General features: G+C 44.0%; 1 protein-coding gene across 1 annotated transcript; it reads right to left on the minus strand.

The window, feature by feature from the left end:
• Nucleotides 1–221: 221 nt before the first annotated feature.
• Nucleotides 222–7,773, minus strand: Snrpb (small nuclear ribonucleoprotein polypeptides B and B1). Its single transcript, XM_034495441.2, has 7 exons — nucleotides 7,607–7,773; nucleotides 5,416–5,567; nucleotides 3,728–3,839; nucleotides 2,197–2,349; nucleotides 1,623–1,761; nucleotides 1,193–1,318; nucleotides 222–518 (listed from the first exon to the last, which is right to left on the minus strand). The coding sequence occupies exons 1-7, from the start codon at nucleotides 7,607–7,609 to the stop codon at nucleotides 508–510; spliced, it is 696 nt and encodes a 231-aa protein (XP_034351332.1). The 5' UTR covers nucleotides 7,610–7,773; the 3' UTR covers nucleotides 222–507.
• Nucleotides 7,774–21,887: the final 14,114 nt, after the last annotated feature.

Consider the following 21,887-nt stretch of genomic DNA (forward strand, 5'->3'; position numbering starts at 1 on the left):
ACATCTGCCTTCCCAAGGGATATAACACTTAACAGCATATTTATTTCCTCAAACTGATCTTTATATTTGATAGGCAAAAAGCTTCATTCTGAGTCACCTTTGTAATTTTCTTAATCCAAACAGTAAAATATTAGTAGTAAACAGCTAAAAGTAGGGTTAAAATTTCCAAGGTAAGCATTTCTAACTATTACGCACTCTAAAGACAATGGATGTAACAAGTGTATGTATAACAGTCTCTTAGTTTATTACAAACCAGCTTCATAGGCCACAGGGGAAAAAAAGGACTATGTACAGCCTTTTAGGAAACAGGCAAGGAGCTGAGGAGGACCAAGATGAGTCTAGGGCCTTGGAGGGCACATTTCCCAGGGAGGGAGCCCTGAAAGGGACACCAGACAATCCAGTGAGATTCCATTAACAGCATAACAAACAAACAGGTCTGTGGTAACCTGACCCTGGGGAACAGTGTCCACGTCTCCTCGGAGCTACTGACATAATGCTGTGTGAAGATCAAAGCAGACCTAAAGCAAGAGAAACAAGTTTCTAGTCAATATCTGATCTATAACCCAAGCCCCCAACTTCCCAACTCTGCAAGTAGCTATCAAGTGACTACAGGGACATACAGTGCTAGTTAGAGACATTCCTGAAGTTGACTGGGCTAAGTCTGAAAAAACTACAAATGTAAAATCAGGGACATAAAATAAAATGATCATAAAATCTGACCATTATTTATCCTAAGACCTACTATGATGACTTCATGGAAAGAACACAGGGCTGGTAGTCAAGATGCCCTCTAGGCTTTGGGGGGAATGGGAAGGGGGGGGGTAGAAAGTCTCACAACCTGGCTGGCCTCAAAATCAGAGAGATCCATCCTGCCTCCCGAGAACTGGAATTAAAAGCATGAGCCACCATGCCCAGCAAAAGATACTCTTAGATTAGTCAAGGGCATCAGACAGTCTCTACTGTAATCCCAGGCTCTCCTCTTATGTCGAGGGCTTCTGGGTTGACAATGAACACACCTCTGTTCCACCAGGGAGGCAGGCCAGCCAGTTAAATGCTTACCTCTCTTGCATACTTTCTGCACACAGCTGTCCACCAAGAGCTCATTCTTCTAAATTTGAGGCCCCAGAATGGATGTGGTCTAAAGCAAACCTCCAGTTCCTGCCCTAGTAAATTCTAGGAAAGCAGCACTTACCTCGCATCCCTGGAGGAGGAGGTCGCATCCCAGGAGGAGGCATGCCCATTGGAGTTCCTCGGCCAGGAGGGATCCCCATTGGGGGACCCATGGGAGGCCTCATGCCAGGAGGTGGGCCCATCATACCTAAAAAGAGAGGCTCATGTGACTTTCTAAAAGATGGAAGGAAACATACAAGGCTGTCTACCAAGTCAGGAGGTATCCACCCTCTCAGCCTCTACAAGCAAAGCAGCCCTTGAGCCAGAGTGGAGTTCCTAATGGCTTTTATCCAGCTAGTTCCCAGTTCAGTCAGCCAGGCTGGATCTCAGAGTAATCCTGCTTAATTACACAAACCCATCATCAGTATCAGTCAAGGATCTATTTCATCATGAATCCAGCTATGGCATTTTGTGACTAATTAGTCCTAGTGTCCTTTGATGGTGATATTCACCTGGAGGAGGTGCCCCTCGGCCCATAGGTGGAGGAGGACCCCCACGACCAGGTGGGTACTGAGTTGGGGCTCCTGCAATACTGGCTGTGGCTGCAGCTGCAGCAGCTGCAACAGTGCCTCTTCCTTGTGGGGTCATCACCTAAGAAAACAAAGAGGAATTAAAGCACTATTCAGTACATCTTCCTATTCTTCTCCCAAACTGCACTGAGCATCAAGTCTCCCAAAGCTACAGCTCATGCCATTAGACTTTCCATGTAAATATCCTGTATCATCAGGAAGCCTGACTGTTCAATTTCCAGCCTCTTGGCTGACATTAATATTAAGGGTTCCCAATCCAACTTGGAAAAAGCACTTATACTTTCAGTTAAAACTGGTGACATGGAAAAAGAACTGTCACAGGAACATTCTGCTGAATTCAGTTGACTAGAATACTTTTTGTACCTCTCTTCACACAGACACTAATAGCCTGACAATCATGACTCTCATGAGACTGGTCATTCTGGACTCCTCCCCAGCTGTGATTCTCCCTTGTCCTTTTGGCTACCAGACTGGCAATCTTCCTCCAATAGCTCACCTGTTGGGATGGCCCTCCAACACCTCGGACTGGCCCCGCAAGTCCTGCAGGAGCCTGGGGCATGGGAACACCAGCTGGGATTCCTCTGCCAGCAGCTCTGCCAATGCCTGGCCCCCCAGCAGCTCCAGCAAGTGGCACTCGGGCAATGCCAGTCTGAAGAAAAGAAAGAAAGATGCCAAAATGCTCACTGCCTTCAATTCTAAGTCCATCTTTGGAACAGCACTACCTAAACTTCTCAGATCTATAAGGCATCTAAATAGCACTAACTATATACACAAACACCATTCCTCCTTCCATGCAAGACCAAGAACCTATCTCCCCTTAAAAAAACTAGATCTTAAATCTAGAGAAGCCTGCCACCCCATACCTACATTCATTCCCATGAGAATAAAAGCCGGAGTCAAAGCTCAAGACTCTTAGTAAACATACCACTTGACCGGGCAACAAGTGACCATGGCCAAATAATACCTCTTATACACACTCACAAATGAGAAAGGCTGTAATGTAGAATTTAAAATAACGAAATGAGTGAGATAAACTACTCTGTACTCATTTGAGAGGCTATCTGAAAGTCATTAGCAAGACTTAAAGCAAAATAAGAGGTAACTGAAAATATAAAAATTAAAAGGCAGGACAATATTTTTCATGTATTACATACAAACCATGTGTGTGAATAAAAATAAACACAGGAGCTGAAGCTACAACTCTGTGGCAGAATGCTTGCCCAGCATACAGGACGCCCTGGGTTCAACCCAAGCATGGCAAAAATTAAAACAGATGCATACACACATAAATACAAGCTAAGAATATTCTCCTGGTTGCCAATGTCTTAAGAGAAAACAATTTGGCTAGATTCTTTTTAGAGAGCTCTATTTATAAACATAGTTGGTGTTTATAGAACCAAGAACATCTGGGATCAAATGTCAGGTTTACCATTTACTAGCTATGACATCTTGGGTGAGCTAAAACTCAAGTTTATTTCATCTATAAGATGAGGATAATTTTCAAAAAGCAAACTAAAAATCTCTTATAATGATTAAATAAGACACTGACATCCCTGGTGCACAGGTAATAAATATAATATAAATACTAATATTCTGTAACTACCAAACAAAGCATTCATAAATTCTATTATTTGAAGCTGTTTTATTGTTGTTTTTGTTTGAGACAGGGTCTTACTATGTAGGCCTGAAATCATAGATCTACTTGTCTCTACAGGGACTGAAGGCTTGCACCACAGTACCCAACAGAGCTGTTAATTTTTTTGAGATTGTAATTACAGCTGCCCCTTTCCCTTTCCTTCTCTTTTTCACTAATTGTTGTTACATACACATATGGAGCCTCAGGCAGCTCCCCTGATAATTAGGATTCCTCTGGGGGTTGGGGTTAAAGCCACAAATTCTAGCTGCCTCTCCACTCACTGACAAGGTAGTTGTTTTATGATTTCATTTATTATCTGTAAAGGGGTACACAGCCAAAGTACCTGACAGAGCCTGGCCCCCATGAGGGCAGGTATTTGGGAAGGACTTACATCTTTGGGAGGAGGTCCTTCTACTGTCATAGAGACCAGGTTCTCCCCTCGAAGCAATACCAGACCAAGGACTCGCTTCTCTTCCCTTTCTGCTTGTTTGGAGTTCTTTGGCCTAAAATTGAATTTTTTTAGGAAAAAAAAAAAGCAAATATTAGAAGGTAGGGAATATTGAGGTTTATGTGTCTAGGACCCACCAAGGTTGGCTGTGTATTACATAATCTCACAAATGGTACGGTACATAAACTTTCTCAAACAGGTCATCTGGACAGGCTAAGTGATCTCATATGGAGATAGCTGGCTGTTTTCTACCAAGCCAAAAAGATACAAAGACCAGGAAACAGGACAAGCAGCAAGAAAGGCCAGCCCTGACAAAGATGCTTCTACAGCCAATGGCAAATCCTTTCCTGGTAGTCTTAGTTATTACCTTGTTCCCTCCCTTCAGCTTAAGAGTTCTCAGAAAGAGGTAGGCTAAACAATTCTTTATCAAAAGTGAATGCCACTGGCCCCACACCCAAGGCCTACATTCCACCCTTCACCTTATATGAGAAACAGAAGGAAGAGAGGAAGGGAACAGAGTCCACACACAGAGATGGTGACTTCTCAAGGATGACCTCAGACCAGAGCCCACCCAAACGATGAATGTGACGAGTATGAACTAGGAAAACTAACTACAAGATGGGAGCAGGAGTCATAAAGGCAAAATATCCTGATTTTTAAAAAGACAACTTGATTTTTTTTTCTTTTCTTTTTTTTTTTTTAGCTCATACTGGCTTGTTAAATAAACCTATATTGGCTTTTCATAATGGAAAAATAGGTAGTTAAGTTTTTTTCTCATTAACTTTATTTAAAAAACATTTTTTCAGTATTTTTTAAAACCAGAAAATCTTAAAATGCAAGCTCCACACTGATCTGCCCCACTCTAACACCTACCAGGCACTCAGGTATCTCTGCATTTTTATTCTATACTTGATCTTGGGCCATAAAAGAAAAGAATCTCAAAAAGAACTTAAGGGAATTCGGTCAGTACATAATATGAATGCTGCATAGGACAAGAGTGTCATATGACAAGGCTCACCATCTTGCTGAGCCTCAAGATGTCCTTAATATATAAAAGAGGACTGAAATAGACCACTTTGTTTAACAGGCCTGAATTAGCTAGTAACTTACAGAATTGCAGCACCAGAAAATATCTCCTTTTTTTTTTTTTTTTTTTTTTAAAGAAAATGCCAACAAAAATGACTGGCCCCAAACCCACATGGGGAGCAGAGCACTTACCCTGAAGAGGGTCAGAGGCTTCTTAAAGCAGTTTCAGACCAGGCCGAATTAGGAGAGCCCTTTAGGCTACAGCTTTACAAATAGGTAATGAGGCCAGAAAATCAAGTTCTCCCCCCTCACACACCTGTGGGGAGAACATGAAAGCCCTTTACCCCAGTACCCAGGGGCATGCAAAGTCAGAGAAATTAAAAGCCTAGCAGCCCTCCTCACCAACTTCCACTTTGCTAGATTCGGAGAGCAAGGTTTGCTGGACTAAGGAAGAAGTCTTAGCGGCCAACAGTCCCATTTAAGTTATTCGTCAAAAGCAGGTGAGCAAGCAAGAACACTAGTTGTGTCACCATCCCAAACTTGGCCTGCCCATCCCATCCATTTCATCCTCAGTTCTTTCTCCCGCCCAATCGCCCTCTCCTTACTTGATCTTCCTGAACTCATCACAGTCACAGAGGATCAAATTCATGTGCTTGTCAAAAGCTTTGAAGGTGCCGATGAAGATCCGGCCGTCTTGCAGGATGCACCTCATCCTGTAGTCGATGTGCTGCAGCATCTTGCTGCTCTTGCCCACCGTCTGTGAGGAGAACAGGCATCAAGGAGGCTCAGCTCTTCTGCACTCACACACTTCCGGCTCTCTCCCAAGTCTTCCACCACAGACTAATTTCTCAACAATTTTTAGCTGTCTTCCACAGTCTTTACGTGAGAATCTTCATATCACCCAGCTTCAGCCTAGACTTCTGCCCAGTAACCTGCTAGTCTCCCTTCCCTTTAAGTGATCTTCCTCAGACTTTAATGATTTTGCCTATGTGTATCTGTCTCAGGAGACTGTAAAGTGTCCACAAACTAATCAAATCCATCCATACTAAGGCAGACTCGGTGCTATGAACATTTAAATCCATCAAAACAACTAAGAACTGGAATCTGACTGACTGGCACTAAAAATCCACTTAAGGAAAAGCTTATTACTAGTAAGTGAATCAGCTCTGAAGCAAGAATGAAGTCCTCAAACCAAGAATTGGTTAGTGTGCCTCCAGGGCTTTGTGTAATAGGGTTAATTTTTCTGGACTAGTGTTAATTAGTTTGGATATGTAATATGCCGATATATAACTTGTTACCCTTAATTTTTAATTAAGGCAACAACAGTTTCTATCCTGGCTTCCAATGTAGCTTTGCAAAAATAAAGGGGGAGCCTATATACATCCCAAAGTGAACACAAGTACCTGTCTCTCTGAGAAACGTATGGGCTTTCCACCAATCTAACTGGTATTATGTCACCCCTAACTACTCAAGTATCTTCTCTACCAGGAACTGCAATTGCTGTTCACCCTGTGAGCATGAGCCAGTCCTAATCTTAAGACCCAGATTGTGTTTTCTGCTTAATCACATTAAATAACTCTGTTCTAGGGGATCAGCATACATCGGTCCATTTGCCTAGTAACAGCTAAAACTTTATTGGATACTCCCTGTATATTCAGGCCCTTGAAAGGGATTGTGTATTTCATTTGATCCTCAAAATTGGGCCCAGTGTCATTCATTTTTACTGGTAAAATAGGCTAATCCGGCTGAAAATTACGTAAGGACTTGCCTCAGTCAACTCTCAAAGAAAAAAAAAAGTGGTATTGTTTCAGCACCTCGGGTTTCTTCAGCTACACAACTAGAGTAATGTTCTGGAGATAATCGAGGTATTTATTACATTTGCTTTGCAGCCAAAACTAATCTCAAAATCAGGATCCTCTGCCTTCTGAGTACAGAAATTACAAATAACAAACTGAGATTTCAAGCAGCGGCCACTTTCCCTGGCTGACCTTTCATTAAGCCTATGAGAAATCTTGCAGCGATATTTTACTACCAACAGTTAAAGCAAGGTCGGGCCTTCAGCAACCAGATTCCTGGAAACCTCTTGCCAGCTACTGCTGTGCTCTCGCACTTCTCCAGACTGCTAACCCTCCCTCACACGGGGGATCGAGGGGGGCCCTTAAACAATTACCTTCAGAGTCAGCTCTGGACCGGAACCCACCTACTGGAGAAAGCGTTCTCGCCCCTCCCTCTGCCGTTACTTCTGCCTAATGCTGAGCTACCATAGTGAGTTATAGTAGAAACTGCCTGGCTAGGAAAACTTCTTACTTCAGGGTGCAGTCCCAGCGCCTGACACAACAACATGAAAACATGAGTAGCAAGGTCGCGCTCTGCGTGCAAACACTCTCCTTCACCCTCCCGCTCCCTCCGCTGCTAGACTCCGGTTTCCGGCCGTGACCTCCACCACTCCTCGGTCTCTCCCGGCGCTCCCCGGCCGGCCCGAGGCTCGCGCCTGCTCCACAATTCCGGACACACATTGACACACAAGTTTAAGGCTACCGAGGCCGCGGAACCAAAACCGCCGAGGCTCCAGGAGTCGACATTTGACGGTCGCACATCGGCCTCTGTCCCCCGGCCGGCCTTCCCCTCGACCCGGGCGCAGCCTCTTGGCAAGTCTTGGCCTTTGCGCTGGGATTAAGCGGCTTTCCACCCCGACCTTCTCCGCCACAGCGGCTCGGTTCCAACCCACGGGCGCCGCCAGCTACCGCCCCACTCCGCACCCCCCGAGCGCCCTGCGGCCAGCCCGTGCCTTCTCACCATGGTGGCGGTTCGGATGGCTCAGATTCCCGCCGGATTCGCTTCCACAGAGGCCTAGTCGCCAGCCAGCCGCTGGATTCCCGCCGCCGCTAACGGAAATGCAGCCTGCAAAATGCCGCCGCTTGTGAAGCTACTTCCGGTCCGGCCTCAGCCCTGGAGTTCCGGTCGCTGGAAGCCAATTAGGGGGCGGAGCATTAGTATCAGCTGACGGTTTGTTTGGTGTTTTTGTTTTGTTTTGTTTTGTTTTGTTTCGTTGTGTTTTGCTTTTGGTGGAGTTCTTCCCCCCCACACACACCTTGTTTTGATTTTATGGGCTTTTCCTTCTCGTTTTTGTTTTGCTTCAGACTGGGTCTCACTGTGTCTTGAGCTCCGGATCCTCCTACCCACAGCGTCCTTAGTACCGGATGCTGGCGTACACCGTTATATTTGGCGTCAAACATCAAACTGAAAGCCTCGATAGGACATACACCTTCCCCGCTTAAGTCTCCGCCGGAGTGCCTTGTTTTACCCGCCGGTGTCCCGGAACCCCACTCCCACCCCAGTCTCACCCAGCACTCTGGTGGAACTCACTCTAGGAAGCCACTGCTCTAGCTGCTCTCTTGGGACTTGGAATGTTCTTTCCTCTTTGTATTTGCTTTTGTCTCTTGAGGAGCGCGCTAGACTTGCAGGTATATGTACACCCTCACGCCCCTACCTCCAGGATTTAAACAGAAATGACTTGAGGACTTTCCTGACTATCCTTTCTAGAAAAAAAAAAAATTGCAACTTTTTCAGGCTCCTTACGCTTACTTTTTGCTTGTTTTTATTTTTTTTCTTTTTAATATTGATTGCTATCTGACATGCTAGACTGTAGTCCCCCTTGTTATGGGGGTCATACCTTCCAAGACTCCGAGTAACTCCCCAAGTCACAGTATGCTATTTTTTCTACATATGCATACTTATGCATATCTTTTTCACTTAAAGCAAGTATATTTTGTTACCCTTGAATTGGCAGCATCACTAATCAAGTGCTTTAAAAACCAGAACTTAAGGGCGGGCGGTGGTGGCGCACGCCTTTAATCCTAGCACTTGGGAGGCAGAGGCAGGCGGATTTCTGAGTTCAAGGGTCAGCCTGGTCTACAGAGTGAGTTCCAGGACAGCCAGGACTACACAGAGAAACCCTGTCTCGAAAAACCAAACCAAAAAAAAAAAAAAAAAAAAAAAAAAAAAAAAAAAAAACGGAACTTAGGCAAGACAAATTTTGGGTCGAAGGTTTTGCGTATGGATTGATGTCCCCTTCCCGCCTCTGGAAGTCTTGCCTGCCTACAGGAGGTGGCTACTTAAGTCTCTATATACCCCTCTGGTAGGACTCTCAGCTAGAGTCACCTCTATACCTGTATCCTCCTCCGCCCCAGGCTCCAGCTAGTAGGTGGAGAAAAACCTCAACTCCCTCTTCTCCCCCCCCCCCACCTATTTTTATTCTCACTCCCAGCCCTCTCCCAACACCAGATCCCTGCACTCACCACCCACTCCCCGCACCTGCACCCCACCCCCACCCGTTCCCTTCCTCATCTCTTCCTCCCCTACCCAGTTCTCTCCATCCACCTCCAATGACTATTTAGTTTCCCATCTGAGTGAGACTGGAATCCTCCCTTGGAACCATCAGTGGTATGGGAAGGAGGCAATATGGGGAGTGGGAGTGTGAGAGATTTGTAAGGGAAGAGAGAGGGAAGAGAGGAGGGAGCAGGGGCTGTGATCCGGATGTAAAGTGAATTTTAAAAAATGTCAGGAAAAAAAACTAAACAAAAGGGGATTTAGCCAGGTGGTGGTGTCACACACCTTTAATCCCAGCACTCAGGAGGCAGAGGCAAGCAGATCACTGTGAGTTCGAGGCCAGCCTGCGCTACAAAGCAAGTTCCAGGACAGCCAGAGCTACACAGAGAAAACCTATCTTGAAAAAAAAAACAAAGCAAAACAAAACCAGGAACTACCTGAACACCAGCACTGCAATGTAGGCCAGCCAATTTGGTGAGCCCTACTGACTACTGTGGGTAGCAGATACAGTGTGGACACAAACCTGCACAAAGGGTTGACTTGTGGCTAAGATCCAAAACATAGTATTTCTTTGTGCTACTCAGATCAGTGCGGGACACAGAACATTAGTTGCTTATTTCTGGAATTTCCATTTCAAACTGATAGACCAAAGGTAACTAAAACCTGAATAAGAGAGTATTATATATATTTTTAACTTATTTTATTGCCCCAGTAGAATGTAAGCTCCGCTACAGTGTGGATTTTCTTTGTATACTGTTTATTATTTAGACTACTGCTTAGCATAGGGGCATAGTAAATGTTTGTTTAATAAATTAAACTTATTTGGTACCATTACTTTTTAATCTTTGCCTAGAACTTTCTAATTTATTCCTTTGACCTTGGTTTTTGTTTTTTCTTACTTTCGGTCTTTTATATAAAGTCACTTGCTGACTAGCTGCCCAGCAGATATACTAAAGTTAGCATGTTAAAAACTGAATTCTTGCTGGGCAGTGGTGGCGTACGCCTTTAATCCCAGCACTTGGGAGGCAGAGGCAGGCGGATTTCTGAGTTCGAGGCCAGCCTGGTCTACAGAGTGAATTCCAGGACAGCCAAGGCTATACAGAGAAACCCTGTCTCGGAAAAAAAAAAAAAAAAAAAAAAAAAAACCCTGAATTCTTGGCCTTATTATTCTTCTTCCAAACAACTTCCCCATCTCAGAAGTTTTGTCAAGTTACAAAAACAAGGAATGGTGCTAGGACCGTGGCACATTGGGTAGACTGTTTGTGTACAACATACAAAGCCCTGGGTTCAATCCCCAGCACCATCTAAACTGGGCTTGGTAAGCTATGCCTACCATCCTAGCAGGCAGTGGGATGGGTAGACAAGGAGTTAGAAACTGCAGTGAGATGGGTAGACAAGGAGTTAGAAACTAACCTGGGCTCCTCAGGCTCCTGTCTCAAAACAAACAAACAAAAACAGAACAAAGTAATGAGAACATGAAGCATAGTCAATTCCTTTCTTCTGGTTTATAATCTACCTGTCAGGAAATTGTCCAGTCCCCACAGTCATCCTACCTGGAATAGGACTATTGTTGTTGGTTCAACTGCTATGATTGCTAGTTTTAGCCACCAGCATCGCAGACTTGGATTTCCAAATGAGTCCATAACTGCTCTCTCTGCCTTACTCTTGTTTTCAGTGCTGCCAGAGGGGTCCTTCTAAACTATACTGGGATTCTCTCAGGTGACTGCTTATCCTGTTCTCTACCTCTCACTAGCTTCCCAGGACCCATGGGGAAAATCCAGCCTGTCCTCTCCTTAACCTCATCTCCTTCAACATCCTGCTCATTCACCAGTCTCCAGTTGCACTGGTCTCTTTGTTGCTTCTCAACCGTGGCAAGGGCATGGTACCTCCTTAAAACTCTGCCCCCTTCACACCATTTCTACGAGATATCTTCACTGTCCCATTTCTGTGAACCTACAGATAGAGACATAAAGGCCCAGCAAGATAAATTAGCATGCCCAAGGTGTCAGAATCAGAATGAAAATATAGATAGGTACATCTGACTAAGCCGTTTGTTTGTTCCCAGGTTACCCAGCCACCAGCAGATGCATAATTCATTGAAGCATTAAAAGTACTTATTTAGAGGCAGGCACATGGCATGTGCATACACATATCTACCCCAACACTTGAGTGATGAAGACAGAAGGCTCAGGAGTCAAAGCCAGCTTCAGCTGCATAGCAAAGTCATGGCCAGCCTGGGCTGCACAAAACCCTGTCTCAGAAAATGCAAAATAAAACTTTAGTAACTACTAATAGCATGAATTATTATTGGGTGAGGGTTAGGGTGAGTTTCTTATCTCAAGAAGCCTATGTTCTACTGAGAAAAAAGAAAACAAAAACAAACAAAAAGGAATAAGTGTATAATGCAAGGATCCAGTGGTGAACAGGAAAGCCAGCTAGGGATAGGGGAGTTCTGGTATATACCTTGGCCAGGCCATTAAGGAGAGGCCCATGGGCCAGTGCTTAGATAACACCACAGATACCACGGAGTCCTGCTATAAAACTTTGTCTAGACAACCACAATGCTCTGACTTCCCAAGCACATCCTAGTCCACTTCAGCTCATCCCACTACAACTTTCATTTGCAAGGTACCTCTCCAGGGCTCTGCAGCATCTCTTCCACGTTTTCCACCCTCTCTAGTTTCTTTGCCAGTATATTCGGTAGTAAAATCCAATCTCGGAGTTTTTATCATTTTACTAGTTTATCTGAGTACATCTCCAATGTTGCAAAATGTATTTATTCTCAGACTCTTTTCACAGGTTGACACACACACACACATCTTGGAAATCAAGTATGCCTCTGCTAGTGGTCATTTGTTGTGGACCCCACATTTAGGGACGTTTACCCCACATTTAGGGACGTTTACCCCACGTTTAGGGACGCTCTATCAATGTTAGAACCCGCACTGCTAAAAGCCTTGGGGGCTAAATTGTTAGAGCCTGCACTGCCCCAAGCTGCTCCAGTCTGAGGGTCAGGGTTCAGCAAGAGAGAGAGGACAGATGTGAAGAATGGAAACCAGACAGAGTGTGATTCAATCCTGTTTATTCTTCAGTCTCTCTTCTTCTCTCCAAGTTCCTAGTTCCTAGTACCAAGTCTCAGGTCCTGGGCTTTGGGCACCAAGTCTCAAGTCCTAATCCTAGTTCTAAATTGCTAGTCTCTTTCCCAGTTCCAAGTTACCTGCCTCAAGTCTCAAGTACTCTTCTAAGTACAAGTGTTTAATTCCTAGTTCCAAGTTCTTCCAGCTCCAAGTCTCAAGTACCAAGTGTCTAATAATTTCTTCTGTCTGCCTCTCACCTTTTATATGTCTCACTTCTAAGCCACGCCTTTAAGTCACGCCTTTAAGTCTTATCTCTAAATCATATCTTTAAGTCACACCCTTAAGTCTCGCTCTAAATCACACCTTTAAGTTTCACACACACAAGGGAAGATCCTGGGTATCTAAAACAAGATGTTATCAGAGTGTGCTCAGCTGTTGTAGGCTGTTGTAAACAAGTCTCTTGTCAGGGTATATGGCTCAAGATGGCTGCAAGGATGATAGCAACCTTCTGTTAGCTCCCCACAGTCATTTACCAGACTTAAGTTCCAGCCCTTCTACTTTTGCCCTAGGTTATTAAAATGACAAAAGTCCTTTAAGTAGTATTAACATTCATACAATGAAGACAGGGGTTGGTAGCAGTGCCTTTAATAAGAGTTACCTTGGACATGGTATCTCTTTACTGCGATGAAACCCTAACTAAGACACTAAGTCCCCATTGCCAGGACCTGTAGAGAGCTGCGATGTGCCATGCTGTAAAGATGACGCTGGCTCCCACCCCCCACCTGCCCGATGTCGAGTGCTCTCTAAAAAAAACAAGTCCTAATATGGACAAGGCTGGTGATCTGTGCTGCTTCCCTTACGTGTGCCTATCTGCTGCCTCCTGGTAGCTTGCCAGGGTAGGTTGCTCCAGGAGTATTTAGCCTGTGGGCGGGCTTTCCCCCTTGGGCAGAAGAAGATACAAAGTTCCTGAATAAACTGCTTGAGGAAGAGCTCCGGCGTTGCGTCTTCCTTGCTGGACGAGGTGGGTGCGACAAGGACCCATACAGTGAGAGAAGAGAGCTCCAGTGCCAAGATATCTGACTCTCTCCTGGCCTCTGGCACCAAGTGTACACGTGGTGCACAGACACACAGGCCAAACCCCACAAATGCTAAATTAATTGAGATTTTAAAAAATTGGAGATAGTAGTAATGACCATAGACTCATTCTCTGATGTAAAGTGCATCATATATTAGGTAAAATATATATATATATGTTTTTTTGGTTGGTTGGTTGGTTGGTTTTTCGAGACAGGGTTTCTCTGTATAGTCCTGGCTGTCCTGGAACTCACTCTGTAGACCAGGCTGGCCTCGAACTCAGAAATCCGCCTGCCTCTGCCTCCCAAGTGCTGGGATTAAAGGTGTGCGCCACCACTGCCTGGCAAAAAAATACTGTTTTGTCAAGACAAATTATACATACAGATACATGTGTGTGTGTGTGATTTTAAAGAAGGGAAACTGTCAAGATGGTAGGGCTGGTGTTATGTTTTGTTTTGTTTTGCCTGGCTGGTACTGATGAAAAATGTTAGAAATGTCAAAATAATTTCAGTTTAAAGACAATAACCTAGCCTCGGATAACAGGCCCTTTCCTGTTCTCTATCTATGGCTCACTTATGTGCTGTCCCTGGGAGTTCCCACAGTCACAGGACATAGTCCTCCCTGGGATCCTGCCTTATCTGCAAAGCAGGTGAGGACTGAATGTAGGTGTCCCTCTGTCCTCTGTGAGGGAAGGCCAGCCTCCATCCAAGGGACTCAGGCTCAGGTCAAGTTTAAAATAGGACAAACACCCTGACTGGTTCTGGACTATGAGGAACCCAATGAGAAAAGAGACCCCCGTGTTCTTGGGGACTGGTGAGGCCCTGAACTTGAACAAGCTCTTACTTATTCTGTCTCTGTGGATGAGCCCCAGGCAACCATCCATGTTCAAACAGCAAAATTATTTTCCTTTTAAACTGACGATACATTTTCAGCTGTAGCCACCTCCAGTTTGACTTTCTTTCTTTTTTTTTTTTTTTTTTTTTGTTGTTGTTCTTTTTTTTTTTTTTTTTTTAAGATTTATTTATTTATTATATATGAGTACACTGTAGCTGTCTTCAGACTCACCAGAAGAGGGCATCAGATCTCATTACAGATGGTTGTGAGCCACCATGTGGTTGCTGGGATTTGAACTCAGGACCTCTAGAAGAGCAGTCAGTGCTCTCTAGAAGAGCAGTCAGTGCTCTCTAGAAGAGCAGTCAGTGCTCTTAACCACTGAGCCATTTCTCCAGCCCCCAGTTTGACTTTCTAATCCCCAGTTTTTTTCACTGGTATTCATGGTATGCCTCAACCAGCCGGGTTTACATCCCCTTTAGCCTACATGATGGATGCCTTCTCACTCCTTTCTGATCCTACCTAGTTGTCCCATGCCCCTCCTATTGAGAACTGTCATGTCACTGAGACTCCAGAGGCTCTTACTGCACTCTTAACCCCAAGTGCCCTACCCAGTCAGATGGTCCAGAGCCCTTTCAGACTCTACAGCACTCAGTAAATGTCACCTGAAAGCATGGGCTATCTCCGTTCCTGGCTGATTGCTAATAGCCACTCCTGTCACCATTACTCTCAGGACCATCTTAGTTACTTCTCTGTTGCTGTGATGAGACACCATTGGTGAGACCACTGTCTTACAATCTGGCCCAATTGGGAATGAGCACAAAGGGAAAAGGCATAATAGAAAGTCTCCAGAATGCTTAGGGGTTAGAAAATGGGCAGATCACAGGGCTCCGAGTTTTCTGGAATATTGGCTGTCTACCTCTGATAGATACAACAGTTTCTCATACTTCCTTGTTTTCTCTAACTAAACTCCTGTCTGCTCTACTGCTCTGTCCCTTCAGAATTCTCTTTCAAGAGCACAGTAACAGACTGCTGCAGAAATCCAGACCACAGAGAAATGGAGAACTCTGCTGCATAAAAGCAGAGGCTAACACTGGAAGCTTTAGTTCAAATTTCAGGGCCTAGCTGTTTATCTCTCCAGCTCTTCAGATCTGGTGGCATGGGATTCTCCTCTGCCTTGCCTCAGACAGTGGCTGTCTTGGTAGGTGTGACAGCTGAAATGCTTCACTAGGCCCTTTAAACTCAAGGGTTTCTTACTGGAGTCTCAGCAGAATCAGAAATGCCAAGTTCTTCTAGAACTCCAGAGCTAGACTTGAAGGAACTCTCCAGACTTGAAGTCTCAACATCTTATGCGTGTTCTCTCTCTCTCTCTCTCTCTCTCTCTCTCTCTCTCTCTCTCTCTCTCTCTCTGTCTGTCTGTCTCTCTCTCTCTCTCTCTGTCTCTCTGTCTCTCTGTCTCTCTCTGTAACCTTACTGCAAGATAGATCTACCTTGAGGCCTCTTTCTGTCACCTTACTGCCAGATCACAACCTGGAGGTCTCTCTGTAGAATTCTCATGTAGAGGTGATCATATTACCTACACCATGTCTACATGGTGCCACACCATGTTTACAAGAGTCACGGCTTTTCTTACATGAAGCTACCTAGTTCACAGATAGGAATAGGTGGCCAGACACAGAGATCATGGATCTGGACCACTTGAGGTATTTCACATTAATCCAAAACACTGAATAAAGTGCCCTCACTAGGACTCCCAGCTGGAGACAAGAGTGAGGCTTATTATGACACAGATTCTGCCTATTCTTCCAATGTAACCCATACCCAGTCAGCCATCTCGAGAACCGGTTCTCCTTAATACCCATTACACCTGGCTGAGCATGCCCAGCAGGCAGCTGGGCTTCTACTCTAGATTGCCATAGTTCTCAATTTTACCCTCGTTCATTCTCAAAATATCTCTCAGGAGGCTCAACAGGCTTTACATTAAGACTTCACTGCCATCCCAGGGAAATGATTATGGAGTCCAGAAAACAAGCCCCTATTCCCTCCACATGAACTGTTGTTCACCAGACCACCCATTGAGGAATTGTTTAGTCCTTGTAGTCTGTTTGCAACTATAGTCAAGCTGCTGATGTAAAAGAAACTCAAGCATAAAATTGACATTAGAGAATGTGCTAATAGATTTCCTTAGGAGACAGTAAGTCACACAGTGGAATTTAGCTAAGGGAGCACTATCTCTCAAATAACCCAGAGGTAAGTAGTCTGCTAAGGCTGTTAGAGATAAGTGACATTTACAATGCTAGGATGTAAGTGTTTGCTCACGAAGACTCACCAGCCATTAGGTACATCCCCAAAGAACATGCCTCCAGCTCAAGGAGGCAGTGCAGGGTCACAGTCAGTGTTAAGTCCTGGACAGCCATGAAGACCCCAGGTCTCTTAAGAAAAGTATAATCCTGTCGGATGGACAAGATGGATAACCCCAGGTAACAATTATTTGAAAAGAACAATACCAGTGTACTTAAGAAATAATGCTGGCAATATCTGTGTTGTATAAACTCTCCCATCTGCCCAAGTGACCAGACTAGCAATTCCCTGTCTCTACTTAAATTGTTCAAAGTGTAACCTGGGGCCTGGGACTGAACAAGAGATTGAAGGATGACAGTATAAGTGGAATGCACAATCCTGGGGTGTGTATTAGTCAGTAAATCTTCCTTTTAAGGCTGACTCTTTTGAGCATTATAGCCCTAGCAGGACAAACACCATTAAAGAGCTTTTCTTCATTAATCTCTAAGTGTGCAGAGTGATTTCTCTCTGGGAAGACATTATTTCTATAACAGTACAATGTTTGTCACTGTAGATTCATCTGTTCAGAGTTAAGACTGTCCATGACCAGAAGCTTAAAGCACCTATTTTCTTTGAGTCTTTTGAAAATTGTGGGGTGACACCCAGGTGGAAGCCACCTACAGACATTCCCACATCCTTGTGAGTGATTAAGAGTCTCTTACATTTCTGAATTCTATGATATAATTCTACAAGCCCCTTCCTCTTGCTTCCTGGAATTCCAACATGTCCCATATTTTCAGAGACCTCTAAGACTATTCCTAGGCAGAGGTCTTTACATATCTCAAGACAGAAACCCAGTCTCTATTTCTGGACAAAACTCCAAATGTGATTGTACTGGGGCCTACTTGGTGTCTTTTTACTCAGATACATCTGTCTTTTGAAACTGACCTGTTTCCCAGAAAGGCAACTTCCTTTGCCTGTACAGCACTGTACAGGGATGCCCTGCCATCCCAGCATGCCAGCCAAGTGAGCATGGCTCCTAATGAAGAGAGAGCTATTGGAGCAGAGTGTATGTAGATTCCAGAATGTCAAATGACAGTCCTCCAACAGAGGGACTGCCCTGTGATAGAAGTGACTAAGAAACCTAAAGCTGTTCAATTCTCCCTATGTGGGACTCCTGCCATGGTCTCAGCTGCACCAGGTTATTGCCAAGTTATTGGTTATCGGCGATGATATACACAGCTTGGTTTAGTGCTACTCCATGGGATGAAGTTATAGCAGCCTTTCCTCTCCTAAAGCCACATGGGATAGAGAGAAATGGTGGACAAGGAGTTTGCCTGTGCACCCACAGAAGGAGAGCCAGACCCATGGTAGGAGCTGGCATTGTGAACAGAGACCATGACCAGGAATTCCATAAAGCACCTATCTTCTAATTTCAGATTTGGAATGTTCTTAGCCCATTTTATGTTGAGTAGGCACTTTACTTTGGTGAACAATTAGTTTGGACAGCCATGGTTGGTGCATAATAACGGAACATCACATGCAGATAATCAGCATATGGAGAAGAGGTCAAACATGAGGCATGGTCTTATGTTATAATAACCTGCTCTCTTTATAGCAGCTGATATCATCCCTTCATAGACATCCCTTCATAGACACTCTCCCATAAAGCCCTAACTCTTAACCACTTCATGAAAGTACTGTTATGTCAGGAACCAAACTTACAACACATGAACCTTTGGGAAAAGATAATACAAACCCATAATGGGGATATCCCAGTTATGGCCACAGCATCTCAAGCCCTGAAAGACCCTAAAAGTCATAACAGAATGTCATCCATACGACAGCTGAAGACGAGACTGAAAAATCTTCAGTATCTTGTTTATAGTCAACTCATGGTGTAGACTAACAGGAATAAGACCCCTGTCTGATTCAGGTGACTCCTAAGTAGGGTGCAATATTACAGAACACATTTGTCCTGAGGGAATTCCAGTTATGGATTGGGTCTATCCCCCGTGTGGGCAAAAATAGCATAGCCTCTGAATCGTGAGCTTTTTTTCTCTGTGTCTCCTAGAACAGTAAAGGAGGGAATGAGTAGACAAAAACAAAAACAAAAAAAAAAAAACAAAACAAAACAAACCAACCAACCAAACAACAACAAACCCATGATCCTGGGTCTGGAGAGATGTCCCAGCAGTTTGGAGCACTAACTGCTCATCCCAAGGACTTAGGTTCAATTCCCAGCACCCATATGGCAGCTAACAACTGTCTGTAACTCTAGCCCCAGGGTATCTGATACTTTGTGATCTCTAAGGTGTATAGCATTACATGCAGACAAACACCTATACACAAAAAGTAAAAATAAATAACAGACAAACAAGCTCCATGACCAACACCTGCCCACAAGTTTCATTGTGAGTTTGGTAAGATGTACCTCTTAGTTGCTTGGCTTTTATCAGAAAACATTTGTCTCCTGGTTTGGAAAGTCTGTATTCTTCCCAAAGTTAGATTCTGGAGTGGGTTTTAACATCCTAAGAGTCTGAAACAGCAGCGACCACACCAGGAGTGTCCGCCAGGATTCTTGTGCCCCACCTTCAGTGCTAATCAAGAAAGGCTAAGTAAGAGACCAGCACTAGTGAACAAGCCTCAGAGCCTGCTCGTATGTCACACCTCAAAACATGTGAGAACATGCTGCTATATCCAGATCTCCCCAGCCTCTTCCTCCAATGCACCACAAAATACCTAGTAACGAGCTCTTTGCTGTGGTTGGCAGCTGCAGAGTAACAACCTTATGACAGCACCAGATCCTGTTGTCCAGTGGAAGTGTCACCGGCATGCAACTGGATCCCTCCACTGTACTGGTTTACAAGGTTCTGTGAGTGGCACTGGGATGTTTAGTAAGCAGACACCCATAGCTAATTATATATATAAACTTTTAATTGGGGAGATAAATTAACAAATTACTGCAAGAAGTGTCCGTTGATAAAGAGCTTAGTGACACCCTGAAACAGCCAGTTGGTGTTGTACTGTTTTATCGGTTGCTCTTCTCCTGCATTTGGCTTCCCCTGATCACATAATGAAAGAGAATTAGTATAGCATTCAGCACCTTTAGCCCTAGCAGTGATGGTGCTCCCTGTTCGGATGATGCACTATATGAGACACCCCTCCAGTATGATTACTTACCAAGGCAATGCTTGTTTCTATTCAGTTGAATTAGCAGCCAGTGTAAACCAAATATTAATTAGCAAAGGCTTTGTGTTAAGAAACAAGAAAGGATGTTTTCTGAAAGGATGGAAGCTAAAGCTCTGTGGTACTCGCCTGTGCTCTGCTCTGCTCAGTGGATGATTTTCCTCCTGAGTTGCAAATGTGTGAACTCAAGAAGATTCACACCTATCCATGCCGAAATCACCTAAAATCAAAGGCAGATCTTGATGAAATGTACCTATTCTGGCCACAGAAAGAGATATTTTAAAGGGAGACACTTGTATTACCAGACTATTGAAACAATGGACACCAGAGGATTAAAATCTCCCTGGGAATCTCATGCTTTAAGAAGGGAAAAAGCTAAGCTGGACAGTGGTGGCACATGCCTTTAATCCCAGCACTTAGGAGGCAGAAGCAGGTGGATTTCTGAGTTTGAAGCCAGCCTGGTCTACAGAGTGAGTTTCAGGACAGACAGGGCTACACAGGGAAACCCTGTCTCGAAAAACAAAAACAAAAACAAAAACAGAAAGAAAGAAAGAAAGAAAGAAAGAAAGAAAGAAAGAAAGAAAAGATAAAAGATGGGAAAGCTAAAATTAATTAATTAATTAATTAATTAATTAATTTAAAAAATAAAATTTAAAAAAAGAAGAGAAAAGCTGAGACTCAGTGCCAGCCAGAGGAGGACCTTACCTCCTCTACTTCAAGGGATCCACACAGTTCTGACCACTCCTCAGACCACCTTACAGGACACAGCTCTGGCCCTCTATTTATGCCTAAACATTATGTCAGTACCCCAAAGATAGACTTGGGAGTTCACTAGACAACCTTTCTTTGTTCCTCTTTCCAGGTGACCATACTGAATAAATCTTTCTCTGCCTTCCAGTATTACTTACCACTTTAACTGGCATGTTGGGCATAAAGAACCATGCTTAGCTGTAGAGAAAGTTTAATCCAGGAACATCCAAAGACCTTCTAGGTCTCTGTGATCTGGCTGGAATGCAGACATGCTCTGGATTACAGTATAATCTGGTTGGAATACAGACACACCCTTAGCACACACTTTTATATCTCTAACAACAAAGGTAAGGTTAATTTGTAGAAGAAAGCAGCCATGTTTGAAAATGACATCTAATTGAGGGGCAGAAAAAATGACATCAGATTTGACAGAATGAGTCAGAAATAGGATATTCCCAACTCTCACTAGAATAGCATTGGAAAGAGAGGTGACTTCAAAGAACAGGAGTGAATCAGGAAAGAAGGGCATCTCAGTTCAGAGCAGTTTGTGGTTCATTCAGTCAGAGGCAGTTTTTCCAAGAACAATTCAGTGAGAAGCTGAGAGAGGCCAGTTTGAATCAGTCAGCTTGGAGAAGAGCCAGACAGCTGAGTTGTAACAGCCAGAGTTCAGAAAAAAAAAAAAAAAAAAAAAAAAAAAAAAAAAAAAAAAAAACTAGAAAGGATGAGCTTATTCAGCAGTAAGCCTCTCAGACAACAATTACATCTGGTAAATAAAAGGTACATTTACACTTAGCTTATTGGGACTGCCAGAACCTGAGCTTTAAAAAAAAAAAAAAAGTATTGATTCTTTGTGAATTTCGTATCATGTACCTCAATCTCTTTGTACCTATCCTCTGTTCTTGCAATCTCCCACCCCCAACAAAAGAAAAAATAGATGGGGTAGATGTTGGGTCAGCTTAAAGCCCTGGGTCTGAGCCTGGGTGGTAGCTGAGTTGGTCAGCCTGCCAGCTCTTCTGTGTCCACATCACCAGGGCAAGCTTTTCAGCACTGCCTGGGTTACAGAGCCTGAACTTTGACCCTAAAATTCCCAAAAATAATTTTGGAATATTGGGATAGATAGATTTCTTTCTAGATAAGAGCATTGGCTGTGGGAGCAGAGGATCGAAGTTCAAATCCTCCACACCCACATAAAAGTCAATCATGACAATGTGGGCAAAGAGGTAGGAAGATCACTTACTGGCTGCTAGCCTTAGTCCAGACTCAGTGAGAGACCCTGTCTCAAAAGAAAGGAAACAGGGAGAAAGAGAAAACGGTACCATACACAGGTACACACATGATTGTTTATACAGTACATATATTTAACCACATGCTCATACATCCCTTCCTAAACACACACAACAGTTTTGGGATGTCATACCACAAAGAAAGACATTTGCATTCTGAATTGCTTACAGCAAGTCAGTCCTGAATGGACCAGATGGAGAGAGAAGATGGAACTGACCCACGTGGCTTTTTTTCTCTTTATTTCAACCAACATCGGTTGCTTT

The sequence above is a fragment of the Arvicanthis niloticus genome, chromosome 2 (genome assembly GCF_011762505.2).
Source record: "Arvicanthis niloticus isolate mArvNil1 chromosome 2, mArvNil1.pat.X, whole genome shotgun sequence".
NCBI classification, from domain to species: domain Eukaryota; kingdom Metazoa; phylum Chordata; class Mammalia; order Rodentia; family Muridae; genus Arvicanthis; species Arvicanthis niloticus.